Consider the following 22,044-nt stretch of genomic DNA (forward strand, 5'->3'; position numbering starts at 1 on the left):
TAGTTTTCCATGAGACCGATACTTTATACATATACACATATACTAACACAAATTTTATTTTAGGCAAGCCGAAGACGCCAAACGTGACGAACAAGATGCTCAACAAGCCGCTGCCGCTGCAGCTGCTGTCTCCAATCATTCGCTCGCGTATGATGTTGAGTCTAGTAATTTCAACATACATGGCAAATTACTATCAAATTCAAATTATACTACGGAGTATGATGAAACCGTATCAATCTGTTCATGCACTTGCCTCGGCGGTACAAGGTGTCTCAATCATGAGAATTTCGCCGACCCAGTTTTTCGGCCAGCTGATATTATTGAGAGTACTTTGAGTTTGAAGCGTGCGTCAGTTTGATATATGTATACTCCCTTTGTGGCGGAAAAAACGTTTTGATTACCTGAAAATTATATGAGTAAACTTAATAATATACATGTGTGCACGTACATCAATTCATGCAAATTAGATGGTGAAGAACTTAGTCGATACAAAGAAGCCAAAGAAATTAGAAGCATAAAAAGCCGCTATCAGAACGAAAAGCAGAGACTAAAAGGTCTATATTTACGTCTCTTTGATTCTCTATAGATTTACGCTTTTGACGAATAGTGGGAAACAAAACCATCAAATCGTTGTTAGAAAACTAGCCACTGGGGAAATGTATCCTAAAACTTTTAATACAATAATCTCAATTTAACTATTTTGTAAATCATACATTATATTTTTTGTGCAATTTTAATCATAACACCTAGGCAATTCACAAGGTCTCCTATCCGACGTATGTACTATGCTTTAATCAAATTGTATATTGAAAACTGTGGAAACAACTCAAATCGTAAAATTTTACATGAATACGACACTCTTGTGATTGCCGAACTGTGTTTTTTTGATAAACTTGAGGGCGGTAATACACATTTTTGTTAAATCTAAATTTGAGATGCATAAATTGAAGCCAATTCTTCCTCTACTTGCCTCTCCCAACTCAATGGAAGTCCTTCCCTTCCTCTGCTTTAAAACTGCGGTATCGATTTAAATAACATCAAAAATTTAGAAAAAATAATGAAAAGGGCAGTGTATTTCTGAAATGAAAAGCTTCTCAGTAAAGTTCCTAGTCGGCGTAAAACATGTAGGTCCCGGCCCACCAATTTGTAGGAAAAATTAAAAAGAGCACGACGTAAATTGAAAGAGAAGCTCGTCCTAAAACATCTTCGGAGGTTATCGCGCCTTGAATTCATTTTTTATTATCTTCATATTTGCGTAAAGCTTATTCAGGTCAACATTATGCGTCCTTCGAAACTAGCCGTCGGCATAGCCATATATCAGGACAGATTTACTGAGTGCTTTCCGTTTGTCAATAGTGACTTTACTTTTCAACTGCCTACTCAGTCCAAAGTAGCACTTGCTGGAAAGAGTTATCATCCGTTTGATTTCTTAGATGACATTGATCTTGCTGTTAATGCTGGTTTCCAGATAGACGAAGTCCTTCACAGTCACGAATTTATATCCGTCAACTGTGACGAGGTTGCCAAGGCGCGAATGCACAATACCCACTTTTTTTGCCTCTTTATCTAATCCAGAGAAGGCAGACCTCACGTCCCGTGTGGTAAGGCCAATAATATCAATATAATCAACATATGCCAGCAGTTGTACGCTCTTATAATATATTGTGCCATCACGGTTTAGTTCTACAGCTAGAATTATCTTCTCTAGCATTAGGTTAAAGAAATCGCATGAAGGGGAGTCGCCTTGTCTAATTCCTCGTTTGGTTTCGAATGGCTCGGAGAGGTCCTTCCCGACTATCTGGCAGATCCTTATAACCTTTGCCCCTTGCAGGGAACTCAAGTTCAGATATAGCAGCATGCAACCAATATATGGTCGATAGAAAATTTACCATGTCTGCTGCCGAACTGACAAGGTCCCTGATTGGACCTTGTCGTTGGGATTCAGTTCATGATTAAAAAAATTTTGCGCATGTATGTACGTATCAAGAAAAATAAGATTGCCAATAAGTATAGAATGCATTATGTAGTCAACAAAGGAAATCAAAAAAGTTTTAAGAATCGATGAAAAATTAGTATGAATGTTTGTGCACCTTTTACCTATATGACACTACTTTATTTTAGCTTTAATTCCAAGCTTGAAAAACTAACGAAACTTCTCGGAAACTCAAAAGGCAAAAACAAATTCTAACAAGACCAAGAGAGACAAATATTGCCCACAAAAGAAATAAGATTGACATGTTATTGTTGACTTTTTAACACGGTTATATTAGCTTCACTTATATTAGCCGTGTTTTTTAACACGCGCGTATACGTTTCGTTTGCGCGTGTTAAAAAACGTCTATCTTCGCTTAGATAATGCTTAGGAGACCCATCTAGCGGCTGTGGTAAAACAACTAGCTACAGCAACAGGGTGTACCGAAAAGCGGAGACGCAACGCTCTGATGGCCATAGGGTATAACATATAGCTGAATCAGTTGCGATGAATTGTGGACACACATATAATACATAGAATTAGTGTACAGGGTGAAACAAAGACACATATTTCAGTTACATCTGAGTATAATGCGTATTGAAATTTAGTAGGACAAAATTTATGCGCAGCAATTTCAGAGGTGTATTTATAGTTTGTCTCTTAGCAGTCAATATAAAGTTTAAGCGTAAACGGATATACGCGTGTTAAAAAACACGGCTATTATTCTTGTTTGTAACTCCCATCTAGCGGCAATTATTGAAGACTTTCTGCAGTGTTTAAATAAGCCGCAACAAAACGATTTGTGCTTAATAGCGGAGACACGAACCTGTGTGCTACGGTGCTACCAACATCAAATATCTTAAGTGGATTGTAGATACTAAACGATACCATCGTTGCTTGATTTTTAGTTTTTTAAATTATATTTATTTGGAATATAGTTTACACACACTAGTACTGAAACCGTATTAGGAGGGAGGGCGACAAAACCTTTAAGAAAACAAGTAAGGAAGGCTAAGTTCAGGTGTAACCGAACATTACATACTCAGCTGATAGCTTTGGAGACAAAATAAGGGAAAATCACCATGTAGAAAAATTAACCTAGGGTAAACCTGTCATGTGTTTGTATGACATGGGTATCAAATGGAAGGTAATAAAGAGTATTTAAAAGGGGAGAGGGCCGTAGTCCTATAGGTGGACGCCTTTTCGATATATCAGGATAAAGGTGAACAGGGGTGACAGGGGTGAATGTGTTTGTACGATATGGGTATCAAATGAAAGGTGTTAATGAGTATTTTAAAAGGGATTGGACCTTAATTCTATATGTGAACGCCTTTTCGAGATATCGCCATGAAGGTGGACCAGGGGTGACTCTAGAATGTGTGTGTACGATATAGGTATCAAATGAAAGGTGGTAATGAGTATTTTGAAAGGGAGTGGGCCTTAGTTCTATAGGTGGACGCCTTTTCCAGATATCGCCATAAAGGTGGACCAAAATGTAACTGTAGAATGTGTTTGTACGATATGGGTATCAAATGAAAGGTGTTAATGAGTATTTTAAGAGGGAGTTGGCCTTAGTTCTATAGGTGGACGCCTTTTCGAGATATCGCCATAAAGGTGGACCAGAGGTGACTCTATAATGTGTTTGTACGATATGTGTATCAAATTAAAGATATTAATGAGGGTTTTAAAAGGTAGTTGTATATGTGATGGCGTTTTCGAGATATCGACCAAAATGTGGACCAGGGTGACGCAGAACATCATCTGTCGGGTACCGCTAATTTATTTATATATGTAACTAGCATACCCGACCTGTTCTGCCCTCAATTTGGTCTATCTGCATACCCCCCCCCCCCCCCTCTTCACTTTTTATTAATCCTTTTATTCACTCCTCCCTCCATCTTTTTCGCTTCATCTATCTCTACCTTCGTTTCATTTGATCTCTTTCTCAGTCTCCTTCTCCTTCCCTCTTTTCTCTTCTCTCAAGTTTTCCCATTCCCACTTATTGGCAGTCCCAGAGGGTGGTATGTATTTTGTTCCAGTCCCATTCCGAGTCCCAGTACCACTCCGAGTCTCAGTCCCAGTCCTAGTCCTAATCCCATTCCCAACACGTCTCTGGTCTACTTGCCGGAAAAAAGGATCGTAAATACTACTATAGGCAGATTTATATACCAAATTTCAAGCAAATCGAATAGGACGTATGTAAGTAGGTATGTGGGTATTATTAACTCATGTCTTTATTTCGGCTTCGCATGCATATTTATTAGTTTTGCCAGGTTGATGCGATTAAATCGAATATCACAATGAAAATTACTTTAAAGCTCTCAGCAACAGCTTTCATTTGATATCCATATTACACACACATTCTAGGGGTATCCGGGTCCACGTTTTGGCCTATATCTCGAGACCTTGTCACCCAGCGGTGTGAATTACTCTGTACTAAAGCACACATCAACAGCTTCAATTTGATACCCATAATGTAAAAACTTATCCTAGTGTTACCCTGGTCCACGTTTTAGCCTATATCTTGAAACCCTAGTCACCAATAGGTATGAAAACTACCCTGTACTAAAGCACTCATCTACAGCTTCAATTTGATACCCATAATGTAAAAACACATCCTACTGTTACCCCCTCCACGTTTTGGCCTATATCTAGAAACCCTAGTCACAAATAGGTATGAAAATTACCCTGTACTAAAGCACTCATCAACAGCTTTCATTTGTTATCCATATTGTATAAACACTTTGTAGGCGTACCAGGGTCCACGTTTTGGCCTCAATCTCGAGACCCTAGTCACCAGTAGGTATGAAAACTACCCTGTACTAAAGCACTCATCAGCAGCTTTCATTTGTTATCCATATTCTAGGGATACCCCCTCCACGTTTTGGCCTATATCTCGAAACCCTAGTCACAAATAGGTATGAAAATTACCCTGTACTAAAGCACTCATCAACAGCTTTCATTTGTTATCCATATTGTATAAACACTTTGTAGGCGTACCAGGGTCCACGTTTTGGCCTCAATCTTGAAACCCTAGTCACCAATAGGTATGAAAACTACCCTGTACTAAAGCACTCATCAACAGCTTCAATTTGATACCCATAATGTAAAAACACATCCTACTGTTACCCCCTCCACGTTTTCGCCTATATCTCGAAACCCTAGTCACCCACGGGTACAAAAAATACCCCGTATCAAAGAACTCGTAAACAACTTCCATTTGATACCCATATTGTACAAACATATCCCAAGATTACCCAGGTCCACGTTTTGATCTCAAGACCCTAGCCAGAATGGGATAAAAAGTATCCTATGTCTGTCTGCTGGTTCTAAGCTACCTCTTCAGCAAAATCTGTTCATCCGTTTTTGAGTTATAAATAGTGCAACTAACACCACTTTCTTTTATATCTGTTAAATATACATCACATTAGAAACTTCAAAAATAACAGTATTTGTCCACTATCTAATGGATGTTATTATATATATAAAACTTCCTCTTCAATCACTCTATTTAAAAAACGCGCATCAAAATCCATGATTCCAAGGGCTTTTGATTTCGCCCTGCAGAAATTTTTCATTTTCTTCTACTTAATATGGTAGGTAGGTGTCACACCCATTTTACAAAGTTTTTTCTAAAGTTATATTTTGCGTCAAAAAACCAATCCAATCACCATGTTTCATCCCTTTTTTCGTATTGGGTATAGAATTATGGCATTTTTTTCATTTTTCGAAATTTTAGATATCGAAAAAGTGGGCGTGGTCGTAGTCGGATTTCGCCCATTTTTAATACCAAGATAAAGTGAGTTCAGATAAGTACGTGAACTAATTTTAGTAAAGATATACCGATTTTTGCTCAAGCTATCGTGTTAACGGCCGAGCGGAAGGACAGACGGTCGACTGTGTATAAAAACTGGGCGTGGCTTCAACCGATTTCACCCATTTTCACAGAAAACAGTTATCGTCATAGAAGCTATGTCCTTACCAAATTGCACAAGGATTGGTAAATTTTTGTTCGACTTATGGCATTAAAAGTATTCTAGACAAATTAAATGAAAAAGGGCGGAGCCACGCCCAATTTTATGTTTTTTTATTTTTGTATTTTGTTGCGCCATATCATTACTGGAGTTGAACGTTGACATAATTTTCTTATATACTGTAAAGATATTCAATTTTTTGTTAAAATTTGACTTAAAATTTTTTTTTTTTAAAGCGGGCGTGTTCGTCATCCGATTTTGCTTTATTTAGCATACATATAGTAATAGGAGTAACGTTCCTGCCAAATTTCATCATGATATCTTCAACGACTGCCAAATTACAGCTTGCAAAACTTTTAAATTACCTTCTTTTAAAAGTAGGCGGTGTCACGCCCATTTTTCAAAATTTTACTAATTTTCTATTCTGCGTCATAAGTTCAACTCACCTACCAAGTTTCATAGCTTTGTCCGTCTTTGGTAATGAATTATCGCACTTTTTGTGTTTTTTCGAAATTTTCGATATCGAAAAAGTGGGCGTGGTTATAGTCCGATTTCGTTCATTTTAAATAGTGCTCTGAGATGAGTGCCCAGGAACTTACATACAAAATGTCATTAAGATACCTCAAAATTTACCCAAGTTATCGTATTTACGGACGGACGGACGGTCGGACATGGCTAAACGAATTTCTTTTTTCGCCTAGATCATTTTGATATATAGAAGTGTATATCTATCTCGATTAGTTTATGCCGTTACGGGGTACCGTTATGCGAACAAAATTAATATACTCTTAGAGCTCTAATGCTATATTGCTACTATAGGCAAAGATATTTGAAGAATAAAGATGTTGCATGAAGGAAAAATAGTGTGAAGCAAGCTTCACAAAACTCTAATAGGTCACATTCACCACTCACCATAGCAGAATGTGTTAAACTACCACTGTCTGTGTTTATTATTTAACAATTATTTGTACACTTTATATTCAGCTAATGTGTTCAGAATTTACATTTTTACACTCTAAAGCAACAATCAGTGTATTTTTTGTGCTTAAATTATGTTAAAAATTTTGTTAAATTTTGTGGTGTGGTGGATGTGCCCTACTAGCATTTTGTGAAGCTCCGCTGCTTTTCACCGAAATTCGCGCATGCATCATCTTTATTTTTCAAAAATCTTTTCTATAGGCTAAGTACACTCACAAACACCAGAGTGCCGATATATTTCTGTTTAAATGTTTTTGTATTCAATAATGGAATGTACCTAAATTTAAATTTTTTCTTGTCACACTTATGCTGCTACAATCACAAAAATTTTGTTGGCTATCTTGTTTTGATTTCGAATTCAAAACTCATTGCGAGCATTTCTTATTAGCGATATAGGAGTATTACAATCAATCAATTTCGTCTAACGGTAGTCCAAGGAAACGTGCTGTTTCAACAGGGGTGAAGAGGCGTTGGTTCCACATTCAGTTGAAGAGATGGTTGGTGTCACGTGGCTACACATTGCAAGCAGGACATACATTTTGTATGTCGGGGTTGATTATGGATAGATAAGAGTTTAACCCGTTACATTATCCAGACCGAAGTTGAGCTAGAGTAACGCGCGTTCCCTTAGGGAGAGTGCGTTCCTCCTCTGCTAGTTTTGGGCATATTTCTTTGAGTACAGGATTTTCCGGGCAATTCCTGGCATAGAGGTCCGACGCCTGCTTGTGGATATCACTGAGGACCTGCTAGAGCTTTTTTGCTTCATACGGCTGTGTTCTCAGGTGCCGTATTTCCTCATAATGCTTACGGAGATGACTGCTTAAGCCCCTGGGCGGTATAGCCTCATCAATCACATGTCTGTTTGGATGCCCACGTTTCTGGGTATTCAACAGAAACTGTTTTGTTAGCATTTCATTTCTCTCCCTAATGGGGAGTACTCTCGCCTTATTGTGTAGATGGTGTTCTGGTGACATAAGAAGAGAGCCCGTAGCGGTTCTCCAGGCAGTATTTTGGCAGGCCTGTATTTTCTTCAGGTGAGTAACCTTTAGGCTTGGCGACCATATTGGGGACGCGTAGCACGTAATCGGCCGGCCAATTGCTTTGTAAGTGGTGATGGGCGTTTCTTTATTTGTTCCCCAAGTGCTGCCGGCAAGAGATTTGAGAATTTTATTACGGCTCTGGATTTTCGGTACAATTGCGGCTGCATGCTGTCCAAAATGTAGATCCTGATAGAACGTCACACCCAAGATTTTAGGGTGTAAGACAGTCGGTAGCGTGATGCCATCGACGTGGATGTTCAATATGGTCGACATTTGGCGCGTCCATATTGTAAATAAATAGATCTGGGGAACTGTGACAGCTTCCTACCATACAAGTGGGGGCGTCTCCGTTTATTGTGCAGAACGTCTTTTCCTCTATTTGGTCTCATGCCCACCTGTAGGTTAGAATGCCATAGATCGTGGTGGGCATTGAAATCGCCTATGATAATGCGGTTATTGCCAATGAGTAGTGCGCTGATGTCAGGGCGATGTCCACTGCGGCGACAGGTGACAGGAGGGATGTAGATGTTGATGATTTATCGGCTGGCCGGACAGATATGCCTTGACGTTCCAAGACACTGTCCCTGCGGCCGATGTCGGGATCGGATAGATATGAATGATAACCGCGAGACCGCCTCCGTTTCCGCTCTCACGATCTTTTCTGTGGACGTTATACCCAGAGCATATCTTGCTGTGAGTTTGGTCTCTTGGATCGCAGCAACGCGGATGTTATGCCGCTTCATGAAATCAACTATCTCCGTGATCTTCCCAGATAACCCATTACAGTTTAACTGCAGAATTCTGAAGTTCAACGGGGGAGACGTCGTCACTCTGGGGGTAAGTGACGGGTGACTACGACTGAGTTGAGGGAGGCCAAGACGCAATTGCTGTTGTGGCCCTGAGACTCGACGTCCCTATGTAAGCATTGTGGTACCCAGTATAGTTGGATTTGCGGCCTGGCAGCATGGTGCGATGAAACCCGTCGGGTGGTTGCCGTCGCTGGGACCAGAACATCTAGGAAAGTGACACCGTCCAAAGCAGGAACTGCATTGGGCAGATGTCGCAAACTTATATATTCTGTGGTGGCAAACGGTGCAAAAGGTGGTAGCGACTAAGAGTCTGTTTCCCTGACCAACTCGAATGATAGTGCCGGAAAGAGCGGGAGAAGAAGACGGTGGCGGGGGCTGATGCTCGGCATTGCTACCAACTCTACTACGGGGATTGTAGTTATGAGCGGTCGTTATAGGAGCGGTCGCATGAGCTGATGGCGCCATGGGGCGCGAGCAGCAGCGGGTACTTGCTGTAGCTTGCTGAGCAGCAGGGCTGCTAGAAGGTTGTGTACGAGGACGTCGGGTTTTGGGACGTCCTGTCCGATGCAACCATCCCTTGCACGAGACACACTGACAAGAGTGTGATCGTCCTAAAAATATTCTTTTCCGGCATACGCAGCAAAACCATTTTTCTGAACCGGGGTCAGGTGCAGGTTCCGGATTGGGTTCGATACCTTCCCGGAGCAGGAGAATATGGCGCAGTCCCGCTGCAAGGATCTGGGACGGACGCAACAAATTAAATGGGGTTAACGTAATGTCAGAACAGTTATAACTTGTAGGTGTTTTTATCATGGTATAAGGATAATTCCATTGACAGTCGTCGATCTAAATATTAACTACCTGTATCTTGTGTTTCGTAAGTTTTGGAATATATGGGCAATTCACAAGAGAGTCGTATTCATGTAAAATTTTAAGATTTGGATTGCTTCCATGGTTTCTAATATTAAATTTGATTAAAGCATAGAACATACGGCGAATAGGAGACCATGTGAATTACCTAATAGCATTGTAAACTTTACCAAGTAGCGCAACTAACAGCTGATCGCTTAAAATTTGCACACACACACAAACATCACTAATGGCCATATTACGGAAATCTTAGGGAAATTGTAGTTAAATTCTTAAACAGACATAAAATGTTATAATTTTGGAATATATAGCATCTAGGACACCTTAATTGCAGTAATTGAAAGAAAATGTTTGCATATACTCAAGTATTTAATTATTTTTTCTAAATTTATCTTTAATATTGATGCAATGATTGATCCAATGCAACTCTGGTCTTCCTACTGTTCTTCATTCCACTCCATTCGAGTGCCTATTTTTACGGCCTGCGAGTGCCTTCCACTCCATTCGCAACATAACCTCGAATTAAGCTGCAAAACTATATATTAAACAATGCCTAATAGTTTTGACATTTACAAACCGTATTAAGAGGGAGGGAGAAAAAAAAATCGAAGAAAAATACAAGAAAATAAAGTAGTGTCATATAGATATAATGCATGGCTCAATTGTATGGTTGGCTCATCTCATCAGCTGATTTAATTTTTTGCATTTCACTGGTATAGGGATTGTCAAAAGAAGATGACAAACGTAAAATGTAACCAACACATTGACAATTTTTTACTGCCGTGGTGGTAAATTTTTTTGTAAAAAAAATAGCTTCACATCACTTTCAGTTCTTTTTTGAGTAAATGCATCTAATTTAGCGCATTATTTTCCCACAATACACAGGAATTGCAATGTTTTGTTTTCTCTCAATTCCATTCGCCTAACACCAACACGCAGAGTTTGACAATTTGAGCAATGGTATGTTGTTGCTGTAGAGATGAGCCAACCATATAGTTGAACTATGGTATAATGTGAACAAATTCAATTCAAAAATGATTTCAAAATGTGAATTAAAAAATTATTTTCAGCTTTTGATCATCAAAAGCAAAAAAGTTTGATTATTATTTTTGTTTATTTTTATAAAATCTTAAAATTTATTTAATAAAGTTATTCAAAAATGGCTCCTAAAAGTAATTGACTAATGATTTTCAGTTTTTGATCATCAAAATAAATCATAATTCATTATTTACTGTGCTCAATTGTATGATAACTCAGAATTTAATCACAAAAACGGATCAAATTGTATTGATATGGAGAATAATTCCAAATTGAATCATCAAAATGCTGTGTGGGATAAATATGTAAATTTGTGTGCAATTAAGAAATGTTAAGTTGGAAAAATATCAATAATGTCGGCAACAGTTATACCTTGCGTTTTTATCATGATCTATACCACGATATAATCATGATCTATACCACGATATAAGGCATGATAAAAACAAGCTATAACCGTTGTCTCTTCTGGTCGGCGATGATTTTTATTTTTATTTTTTTGAAGCTTTTGCGGAATATAATATTTAAAAATCAAACTCAGCAAAAGGAAATCATAAAATAAACATAAAATAAACATAAAATATTAAAACTTGTTTTTGTTTGAGAAAAAAGCAAATACATATGGGGTATTCCATCCCATTTCGACCAATTTTGAACCCGACCCCTTTGAATAGGCTGAAAGTTTTTCTTCTTTTTCTAGCTTACGTAAAACGTTTTTCAGAATTTTTTCATCCAATTCAAAAAAAGTTATGAATTTTTAAAAAAACACCGTTTTTGTTTTCAAAATGCTATAACTTTTTCAAAAATTGACCGTTTGGGATCTTTTTTTTTTAATTTATTTTTAAATGTACTTTTCGGAACAAATACAAACAAATTTTTAAAGTTTTTTTTTGTAATTTTTCAGTTTTTCGAGATTTTTCGAATTTCGCCATTTTTTTTTTCTCATAAAAAACTTCAATCAATTCTGCAATCATCCCCACTAATCCCGTAGTGGGCCGAATATTATTATTTTTTTAATATGTTAAAATTCCTACCATATTAATCCTATTAAAATACATGTGCATTTACACACTTGTTTACTAATAAACGAAGTTCTACATTGGATAACGACCCCGATATTTCTAGCTTAAGACTCAGGCACAACTTTGGTTACGTATGTATAACTAAATAAATGAATATTAACAAAGCAACCCCAAACAAACAAAAATATATGCACATATGCATCTATACACACATAAATATATGTATGTATACATACATGTGCATGCTCATATGTACAAGCGATGATTTGTTTTTATTTTACAATTCGAATATTATTATTCGTACCATTCGAATAGTATTATTTGAATAGTATTATTCGTACTATTCGAATAATAACGAAAGGAATTCGAATAAACGAATAAAAAGTTCGAAGAAATTATTCGAATAATTTATTCGAATAGTCCCACCCCTAGTTCAAACAAAATGTGCCTACGAATACGACAACAACTACACAACGTTATGAACTTCAAGGAAGACTTGGACAAAATAAGCTGTGCTTATACAGCAGTATTAGAGTATGGTTTAAAAGCGAAACAAGGAAGACGTAGATTAGGTATCTAATAATGCATGTGATTGTTCCCACCAAAAAAATTGTGAACCATTTTGATTGAGATGAAATTATTTATAAAAACAAATTTTTATCTAAATGTGAGTTGATGTTTAATTGTGCAATTGTTCATTGTTATTTATTTATTATAATCTTAAAAATAATAAAATAGATCTCCCTGAGGAACGCGCGGTAGCGTCGAAACGCGTAGGAGGATAAAGGAAAATGTAAAAAAAATTTGCCTTACATAATATGTTATTTATAAAAACAAATTTTTATCTTAATGTGAGTTGATGTTTAATTGTGCAATTGTTTATTGTTATTTATTTATTATAATCTTAAAAATAATAAAATAGATCTCCCTGAGGAAAGCGCGGTAGCGTCGAAACGCGTAGGAGGATAAAGAAAAATGTAAAAAATGTTGCCTTACATAATATGTTATTTATCGGCCAAAAAGCTCCAAAACCTAACAAAATTACAAATTCAAAAATTGGACCAAATGAAAAACAAAAAATGTGCTGCATTATACCAATGTTGGGTAGCATAAAACCCAAATAATCACAAAACAAAATGCTGAGTAATTAAATAATTTTGCGTCGTTTCAGTTGTTTTACTAATTTAAACTCTAAACTTTACATTGAAACCATTTTTTCGTTAACAAATTCAATATTTAGAGCGTTTAAAAATATTTTATATTCTTTTTTTCAAGTTTTTGACACAAGTCGATGCATAAAGATGCAAGGTAAATATAACTAGAAGTGTGTTTACAAAAACTCAAGCAGCAGCAAAACTGGTACGCAAATCATGTGCTTTAGAGGCAAATGAGTAAACGACTTTTTTTTTGTTTTTTTTTTTTTTAGAACGAATCATTGTGAATTCATACAAGTAGTGAATGTTTGATAAAAACGTTCACAATAGTAAACAGCCTCGATCACCTGTGCAATCGCTGTTCGATTACTTAAATAAATTTGCTCAATAGTGTTTTTCAAACATTTTTGTAGACGACTGGTATATTGCATTATTTACATACTTTAAAATGTTTGCATAACTGTCTGCTCAAATTTAATCTATTAATTATTATTAGAAATTAATATTAATATGTATGTAGTCTGATTTTCTGTATACACATTTAAAAGGAAAGCTGATTTGAAACACAAATATGCAATTCATGGCACTTCAGTATAATAACGGCGAGCAAAAACAATCCTTTCTTCCATTCTGTGGCCATTCGCGACAGCCGTTCTCGCTGTCAGCTATTATTTGACAGGTAGGTATGGCAATGGAGGACTAGGAAGGTTTTTCACTTGTATGAATTCACAATGCTTTTGATTTTTATGGATTCACAGTTTAGATCATTGTGAATTCATGCAAGTGGCGAATGTTGGAAAAAAACGTTCACAATGGTAAACAGCCTCGATCACCTATTCAATCGCTGTTCGATTACTTAAATCATTTACCAAAAGAGTTTTTCAAACATTTTTTTAACCGACTGGTATATTACATTTGTAACGTTGTAGCGAAGCTTTTCCTTGCCCCGGTGCTTCTTCAGTAATTGCTGGGGTATACTCGCCGTGTCCAAGGTTCGTTTACAACAAGTTTGTATTTCGGGGCACCTTGCAACTCGTTTTGATATAAAAATTCACTTTATTGCTTAACTCCTTAAACTATAATATAAAATGTATAAAAGATGTGTATGTATAATTCACTTCATTTGATGCTTGCTATATGATTAGTCGTGGGCTAACTGTCCCTCGTGTCCCGTTTGCCGCAACTATGCGTGCGGCGTACTCGATTGTCTTGGGATCGTTATCGGCGTCCTGAGCGGTTGCGCGTGCTGCGGGGCGCATGTTGTCAGCGGTGGCGTTCGGGACGTCTGCGTGTGCCTGCATACCGGCGGTGCTGGCGTTGACAGCGATTGTTGCTCGGGCTTGTTCCGTAGCGCGCGTACCGTTGACGTCGGTGTTCGCTGCTGCATCCATCTCCAGCAGCAGAGCCCTGGGGCGTTTTGCTTCCTCCTCCTCATAGCGTAGGCGAAGCCGTTATCAAAATTTTCGCTTGAACTCTTTGTTTGCTGTGTTCAAACGTGGATTTTTACTCGCCTTGAAATATTCTCTGCACTTGCCGTGTTGTCACCTCGGTGGTTTGTGATCGAATGACTGATGCCAGTCTGGTGTTCTCTGCTCCCTGCCTGTTTCTTTTATGTTTATTTAATTTTGATTGTTTTTATTATTTCCTGATTTCGTGGTTTCGCCGGCTTCCCATGAGTAGTATTCTTTCAGCTCGGCGATGCTTGCCGTCTTTTCCTTCCCGCTATCGATTTTCCGTAATTTGACAATTACCTGGCAGTCGTGGCTTCCGTCCTTGCACGAGGAAAGCTGGGCTGTAGCCTGTAGAGGCGTTGACACTAGTATTTACCGCAAGCTCAATTTCCGGAAGAAGGTCGTCCCATCGCTTGTGTTTTGCGTTGGTAAGCTGCGCTATGATTCGCTTAATGGTTCTGTTTGCTCGTTCCGTTGGGCTGCATAGGGTGCGGTGTATTGTTGTCGTACCCCGACTTTCTTGAGGTAGCGCTGCCAGAGCGTACTACAAAACTGTGCGCCGTTGTCGAATGCGAGTACTTTGGGGACGTCAAACTTTGCGAGGATCCGTTCCCTGAAAGCTCGGCGAAGGCCGTCTGCGGTAGCACGCCTCATGGGGATCAATTCCACCTACTTGCTGAATCGGTTGAAAAATACAAGTAACATCCTATTTCCGTGTGTAGATCGCGGTAGGGGTCTAACGAAGTCGACGCATACCGTGGTAAATTGTTCCTGGACTACCTGTGAGAGCATCTTTCCGGCTGGCTTTTGTTGTGTTTCCTTGTATTCCTGGAAGGATTCGCATTGACGTACATACCGGCTGATGTCACGGAACATGCCGTATTACTGTCCGGCGGATACCCATGTGTCCCGCGCCTGGTATGTCATGATTTTCCTGTAATACTCGCTGTCTTAGTGGTGTGGGCACACACAATTTCCATGATACCTGTCGTCACTCGTACTCGGTCGTGTTACAATCTGAATGGTCCCTGACGTTGCTCCAATGATGTCGTACCTGTCGTTACTCGTTCTCGGTGGTGTTATATTCTGAATGATCTCTGACGTGGCTCCAGGCGGTTTGTGCTGAGCAAGGGGTCTGGTTAACACGAGGTGGTCTCCTCCACATGATATAGCTGTTCCTATGCTGCATGGCGTGTCTAGGCCAAGTATAATGTCGTCAATTGTCCCGGGCATCACATGTAGGACTGTGTGAAGTGACGAGTCTCCGAGGCGTACCTCTGTCCTTACGGCATCGAAGATCGTAGTGCTAACTCCGTTGGCCACTGTTATTTCGATAGCCACTCTAACCTTCTCTCCGCTTCAAGAACTCACCACGTGGTTCGCGAGGGTGGCTGAAACAAAACTCCTTGAGGCCCCTGTGTCGATAACTGCCTCCAACGATACTGCCCCAATCTGAGCTGGGGCGTAAAGGCGGCCGTGTTCCTGGTACATAACTACTGCTGATTCGGCGCTGGGTTCAGTGGGCTCACCGCGCCTTGTCCTTGGTGACGCCCGTCGTCGTTTCCCTGACGTCGACGGCAGCATTCAATTGTGCGTATATCGTTCCGACCGCACTCCTAACAGAAAATTTTTCGTGGGTTACAACATCTCCTTGCATAGTGTCCTTCTTGGCCACACCTTCTACATACTCTGTTCGGGTCGAAAACGCGCATTTCTAAGTGGCGCTGCCGCGGTTGACGTTTGGCTGAGCGCGAGATCACGAAGCTGTGGTGGACGTTTGCTTACGAGGGAGCGAGCGTGGTCTAAAGCGCTGTAGAGCGGTTAAAACCAGCTTACCCACAATTCTCAGTCCACGACTTCCTCCTATGAAACCCACTGGCTTGCAATGGTTAAAACCGATATGCCTTCCAGAACGCTTCAGTAGTAGGTCTAGTCGCAACCATAACCGCGTGCTGACTGACTGTTGTGTTCTTGTGTTACCCTTTTCATAGCTAATGCTCTTGATGTTGCTAGCTTAGTTCGTTTCGTTGCCATGGTTACGGTGTTGCTGTGGAGTGTTGCGGATGTGATGTTTCAGAGACTTGTTTGTGTTTCGTGTTGTGTTTTTATTTGTGTTGCGTTGTCTGTGTTACTGATCCTGTGTTGTGTGGCGGTGGTTTTGTGTGGGCCAAATTAATGGTTTATATTTGGTCCTCACAACGTAGCGTTACAATAGTACGACCCTGCCCTCCCCCCCCCCCCCCCCCCCCTATAACCCTTTTTCTCCTACGCCTGAGAGTATACATATGTACATTGTACATTAACAGGTAGCCAACAGCAGCAATTACATACCAATGCATGCGAATAGCATTTGGCGACAACAATAATATGCACGCAGCACGCCAGCTCACAGTAAATGGCAATTCACTGAAGTGCCCAATTAGCGGTTCATTTCTCACTCGCATCATATCAGAAGCAGTATAAAAGAGAATGAATTTGCTGTTGGCACTTCATTCCTCGCAGGTTAGACAGAGGAAGTGGTTGCTTTATTAAGCAGCCCCGTCACACCTCCTGACTAGCTGAGTGGAAGGGGTGCTGCCTTAGCACGGGTCACCCTTTGCTTGCGGGGACAACGGGTCGTCACCTTTATTGTTTTCTCGCCCGTGTCCCAGTTAAGTAGGGGGGGACTCGCCGTCTCGCCCCTTCCCCTCAGCTAAGGCTCCAGCCGACCCGGTTCTACAGCTGCGTAGCGTGGTGCCTTCGGGCCCAGTTTCTCCCGCAGCCTACGAACCGACAAGGACGGAGCTGGTGCACCGCTCCCCGGCACCTTACCTTAGTGTGCGAACACGGGATGGGTGATGCCCAGCAAACGAGCCAATCCCACACCCAGAGGGAAAGGGGGTGCCGCCACGGCACTGGTCACCCTTTGCTTGCGGGGACGACGAGTCGTCGCCTTTATGGTTTTCTCGCCGCTGTCCGGCCAACAGACCCCTTCCCCCTCAGTCCTGGCTCTGGCAGTAGAGCTATTCGTCGGCTAAAGGGGCTACCGCTGTGCCGCTAAGGTACACTCCCCCTCGGCCCACGGGTCGACGTACGGAGTTCCGGCTGGTACAACTCCGCGTCCAGGCCTGCCGTCGTGTGGGCATGGAGGCGGTGGTGTCCAGCTAGCGAGTCAGCACTGAACAGCGAGTGAGCCAACCACACCACCGGAGTGGAAAGGGGCGCCGTCAGGGAACGGGTCAACCTTTGCTTGCGGGGACAACGGGTCGCCGCCTTTATGGTTTTCTCGCCCGTGTCCCATCTAAGTAGAGGAGGTTCGCCGTCTTATGACCATCCGGCCCTTTCCCCTCCACCCCGGCTCCGGCCGTAGACCGGTCCAGCAGCTAAAGGGGCTACCGCTGTGCCGTAAGGTGCCCTTCCCCTCAGCCCACGGAGTTCCGGCTGGTACAACTCCGCGTCCAGCCCTGCCAGCGTGCGGGCATGGAGGCGGTGGTGTCCAGCTAGCGGGCCGGCACTAACCATAACTCTCTTGATTCCTCGCAGGTCCCCCCGCCGCCGCCACTGAGACAGCGTCATCACGGGAAGCCGCCAACCGCAACCGCCGCTGCTAGTAACCCCCCGTAGAAGGTAATCAGGTAGAACGTTTGTACCGACACCCCGCCTCGGCCACGCCACTGGTACGCGCTCCGTCGCCCTGTTGTTGCCGTCGCTATCCTACCGCCATTTACGCCGCTGCTACAATGACCGTTGGCCGCCCGCTATCAGCCGTCGTTGCGCCGCTTCCACGACGACCGTTAGCCGCCGCTACCTTACCACCGTCCAGCCAGCTCGCTGGTGCCGTCACTGCGTCCATACCGCTACATCCATCCGTCCGTTAATACTGTCCGCCGTCCAGCCGCCGTGCTACTCCCACCACTGCGCCCATACCACTGCACCAATCCGTCCGCTAATACTGTTCGCCATCCGGCCGCCGTGCTGATCCCGCCGCTCCCTCCAGACCACCGTACTAACCCGCCCGCTACTGCACCGCCGTACCGACCCCTCTTCTGCACCAACGACCGTCAGCCAACGCTCGCCTCCCTCCCCCGCTATCTTTGTACGGAAAGCTGCTGCCCTCACTACCCCTCAAGCCGTGTGTGTATGTGTGTGTATTCGTCATTAACACATAACTACTATTTTCTTATTATGTGGGGGTTTGTGGGACCTCTACTTGACCCTGGATTGACTGTGTGCTACCTCAGCCTTCGACAAAACCCACCTCATAAATGGCGCCCGAGCAGGGACCCTCCTCCGCAGACGAACGTGGAAAACGAAATACAACAACCACCAACACTGCCGGGGCGGGTTCGACGAACACGCCACCAGAAACAACCAACATAGCGGCACCCGAAGGTACAACGCTGAACACCGAATCGCTCAACTGGATCTACTTACTGAAGAGGGAGAGGCTGATCGAGGAGTGCAGGGAGCACCGAATCAACGTGGAAGGCCAAACCGTAGCCGAACTTCGTCGCGCTGAGCGCATATGTGCAAGCCAAACGCACAAGAAAATCAAGCGAAGATCTTCTGAAGGAGCTGGAGAGAGAAGTGAAGCCGGGAAATCCGCTACGCTATCCCAGCCAACAACAAAACAAATCCCTTCTATCCAGATTCACGGCTCCCAGCCACAGGCGGAAAAGAGAGGACATGCATCGCCGAGACGAGACGAAATGAGCAACGGTGAGCTAAGAAATACCGTTCGCCGCTGGGATTTGCATTTTTCGGGAGTAGAGTCGCTGCGCGAATTTCTGGAGAGAATAGAGGAGCTTGCCGAATGTTACCGCATCTCCGTCGACCGGCTCCATCTAACGCTGCCGGAACTTCGACGTGGCAAAGCACTCCAATGGTACCGCATCCGTAAACAACAAATTAACCATTGCACAGTGTTTCGTGTAGAACAAGCTAGCTGGACAAAAACAAAGTTCTTATTCCAAGAAAAGTGTAATGAGAAATGAAAGAAAACAAACAAAATAACGGGATTTTTGCATTTTTTTGATATTTTTGCTCATATATATTGAGTAATTGAAGTAAGAAGGCAGGAGTGGCCGTAAAATGCATTGATTAATTTGCAAAATTCTTGTTGAATATTAAGCTTCATATTTCTTTTAAGTGAACACTTTTATATAATTTTTTTGATGGATTCTAAGCTCTAAGGTAAGTAAATTTTTTTAATAGTAATTATTTCGCAATTAGAGTATTTTAAATATATTTAACATTCCGTTATTAAGAAGAAAAGGTATTTTTTCTCTATATTTTTAACTTTAGGGACAAAAAAGTTACATACATCCGTGGACATCCGGGCTAAATTTTACATATGTTATATTCGCAAGTATTCTCTAATAGTCGAAAGAAAAAACCATTGCGAATTCTTTGCACATCTATTTTTTATTTTTTTTTTTTTTTTGTAGATTTAGTTATCTCTACATGTAAAATAGCATGTATGTACGTACCAGCTCCGACGAGATATTTGAACCTTTAAAGCTGATCTACAAACGGCAAAACCAATTCCCAGGTACAGGGAACAAACACGTAGCCATAAAACACACAAAAATAAACGCGCAAGGTCAACAAGGGCAAACCAAAAGCAAAAAGGCGAAGATCACTGACTTCAACCTGCCACAACCTACCGCACCAGTCACCAAGGCACAAAAACAGGTACATACAAAGCAATCCTAATGCAGGTATAACCACACAGGAACGCTACACAAAACAACCCCATTTGGTAGCATCTACGCCAATACCTGAATGTAATATAAATACTGCAAAACTTGGATTGATAGTAGATAAACCAAAACCAGGTTTCGGCAATACTAATGACGGCAACACTGCTCGTAGGTTTTTCGAAAATTCTGAGGCTGGTGCTGAGATTGCGGGACTGGATGTTACGCTCATCAAAAGATTCGACACTATCCTTCGCGCATTAGCATCTGGGTACAATATAAATATCCAAAGATTTGAAAAATTTGCGGTCGAGACTAAAAAACTATACATAGATCTCTATCCATGGTTTAATATACCTGTTAATGTTCATAAAATCTGAGTGCATAGTACTGATATTATAAAATCAGCAATTTGACCTATTGGTCAACTTTCTGAGGAAGCACAGGAAGCCCGTAACAAATATTTGAGACGATTCAGGGATGATAACATACAAAAGTAGTTGCGTGAAGCCACGAATAGAGATCTTATGAATATGTTGCTTATAACATCGGAACCTTTAGTTAACAGTTTTGGGGAGATACCTAAGAAAAAATTTAAAAGTCTGACTTCAGAAGTCTTAAACTTACTGTCCCCTGATAATGTTGAGGAGTCAATAAATACCCCAGTTGTTTCAAGCTTTCACAGTAGTGTTGCTGATGCTCATGACTATTCCACGAGTGACTCAACGAATGAAAGTGATGATAGCGAATAATAACATAATTATAAAAGATAACCTACTCTTCTATAACTTTTTGTTGGATCAGGTTTTATTTAATTTAAATCTATTGTTTTTGTACTTTGCATGATACTTTACTTTTAAGTTTTTGTAATAAGTTATTTTCACATAATTAATTTAATTATTTACATTGTTATTATTATTATTATTATTGTAATTCACTTTTACATTCCTGACTGGTACTATAAAATAATTTTGTAAAAATTGTAGTGCCAGGATAAATACTCAAATAAATACAAAATATGTATGTACATATGTATATACAGTCACTCACATAAATAAGTAGACACTCTTTTTGCACAATTCTTACAATTTTCGCTTTCGCAAATTTATTTTAACTAATTCCCATAAGAAAATTTGTCACGATCTATAACAAAAACTAAATTATATTTAAAAAATGCTTGAAAAATTCGACGAATTTTCATAAAAAGTTTTAATTTTTTTTCCGAATTTTTAGAATTTTTTAGAGTATTGAGATTTGTAGTCGATTCAATAAGTAATATTCTTAAGTCCTTTAAATTTTTTTGGATCTATGTCACTTATTCACATGAGTTACTGTATATGAAATAAGCAAATGTATGCATATGAAGTAAAATTTTTGAAAAAAATAAAAAAAAAAGAACATATGGCTGAAAAAATGACGTAGTTGTAATAAATGACTGCTTATGAAACGGAAAATCTCATAAAATAATTTTGTCCAGCTAGCTTGTTCTACACGAAACACTGTGCATTGGAGCGATTTTCGAACGGAAGTGCAAAATTTTTTCCTGCCCAAGCGTCATCTTCGACTTTTGGAAGAGGCCATCGGACAACGCAAGCGACACGGCCGTGAAAAAGCCAAAGACTACATCCTCGCATTAGAAACGCTAATCCGGCAGCACCTGACAGTGTGTAAGAAAAACCACATCGAACGTATCTACGATGGCCAACGCGTTGAGTACCGACTCTTCGTTAAACGTGGCGAGTTTAGGACGATCGACGAGCTCCTGGAAACAACGGAGGAATATGAGCTGCTAAAAAGCGAGGAAGCGAAACAGGGCAAAGTGGTGGTCCACAGCCTGTATCATCTTCAAACGGAGTATTATAGCAAGGAGTGCTGCTGGCGCTGCAAGGAACGCGGACACCGCCGCTCCCAATGCAGGGGCCGCTGCAGAATGTTCTGCTCCAGGTGTGGACAAGACAACATCCTCTCCAGGGACTGCTCGTGCCCCCCGACCAACCAATCTACCGACAACAACACATCCAGGATGCCGCCAAACTATGTGAGAGGAAGCCGGCAAGCGTT

The 22,044-nt window shown here is 41.0% G+C and overlaps 1 protein-coding gene across 1 annotated transcript in view; it reads left to right on the forward strand.

Annotated features, from left to right (window-relative positions):
- Task7 (TWIK-related acid-sensitive K[+] channel 7) overlaps nucleotides 1-12,889 on the forward strand; it is a 78,384-nt gene extending 65,495 nt beyond the window's left edge. The window contains exon 4 of the mRNA XM_067766648.1: nucleotides 64-12,889. Coding sequence (XP_067622749.1) covers nucleotides 64-358 — 295 coding nt within the window. The 3' untranslated portion in view covers nucleotides 359-12,889. The remainder of the gene's footprint in view (nucleotides 1-63) is intronic.
- Nucleotides 12,890-22,044: the final 9,155 nt, after the last annotated feature.

This window comes from Eurosta solidaginis, chromosome 2 (assembly GCF_040869045.1).
Source record: "Eurosta solidaginis isolate ZX-2024a chromosome 2, ASM4086904v1, whole genome shotgun sequence".
NCBI lineage: Eukaryota > Metazoa > Arthropoda > Insecta > Diptera > Tephritidae > Eurosta > Eurosta solidaginis.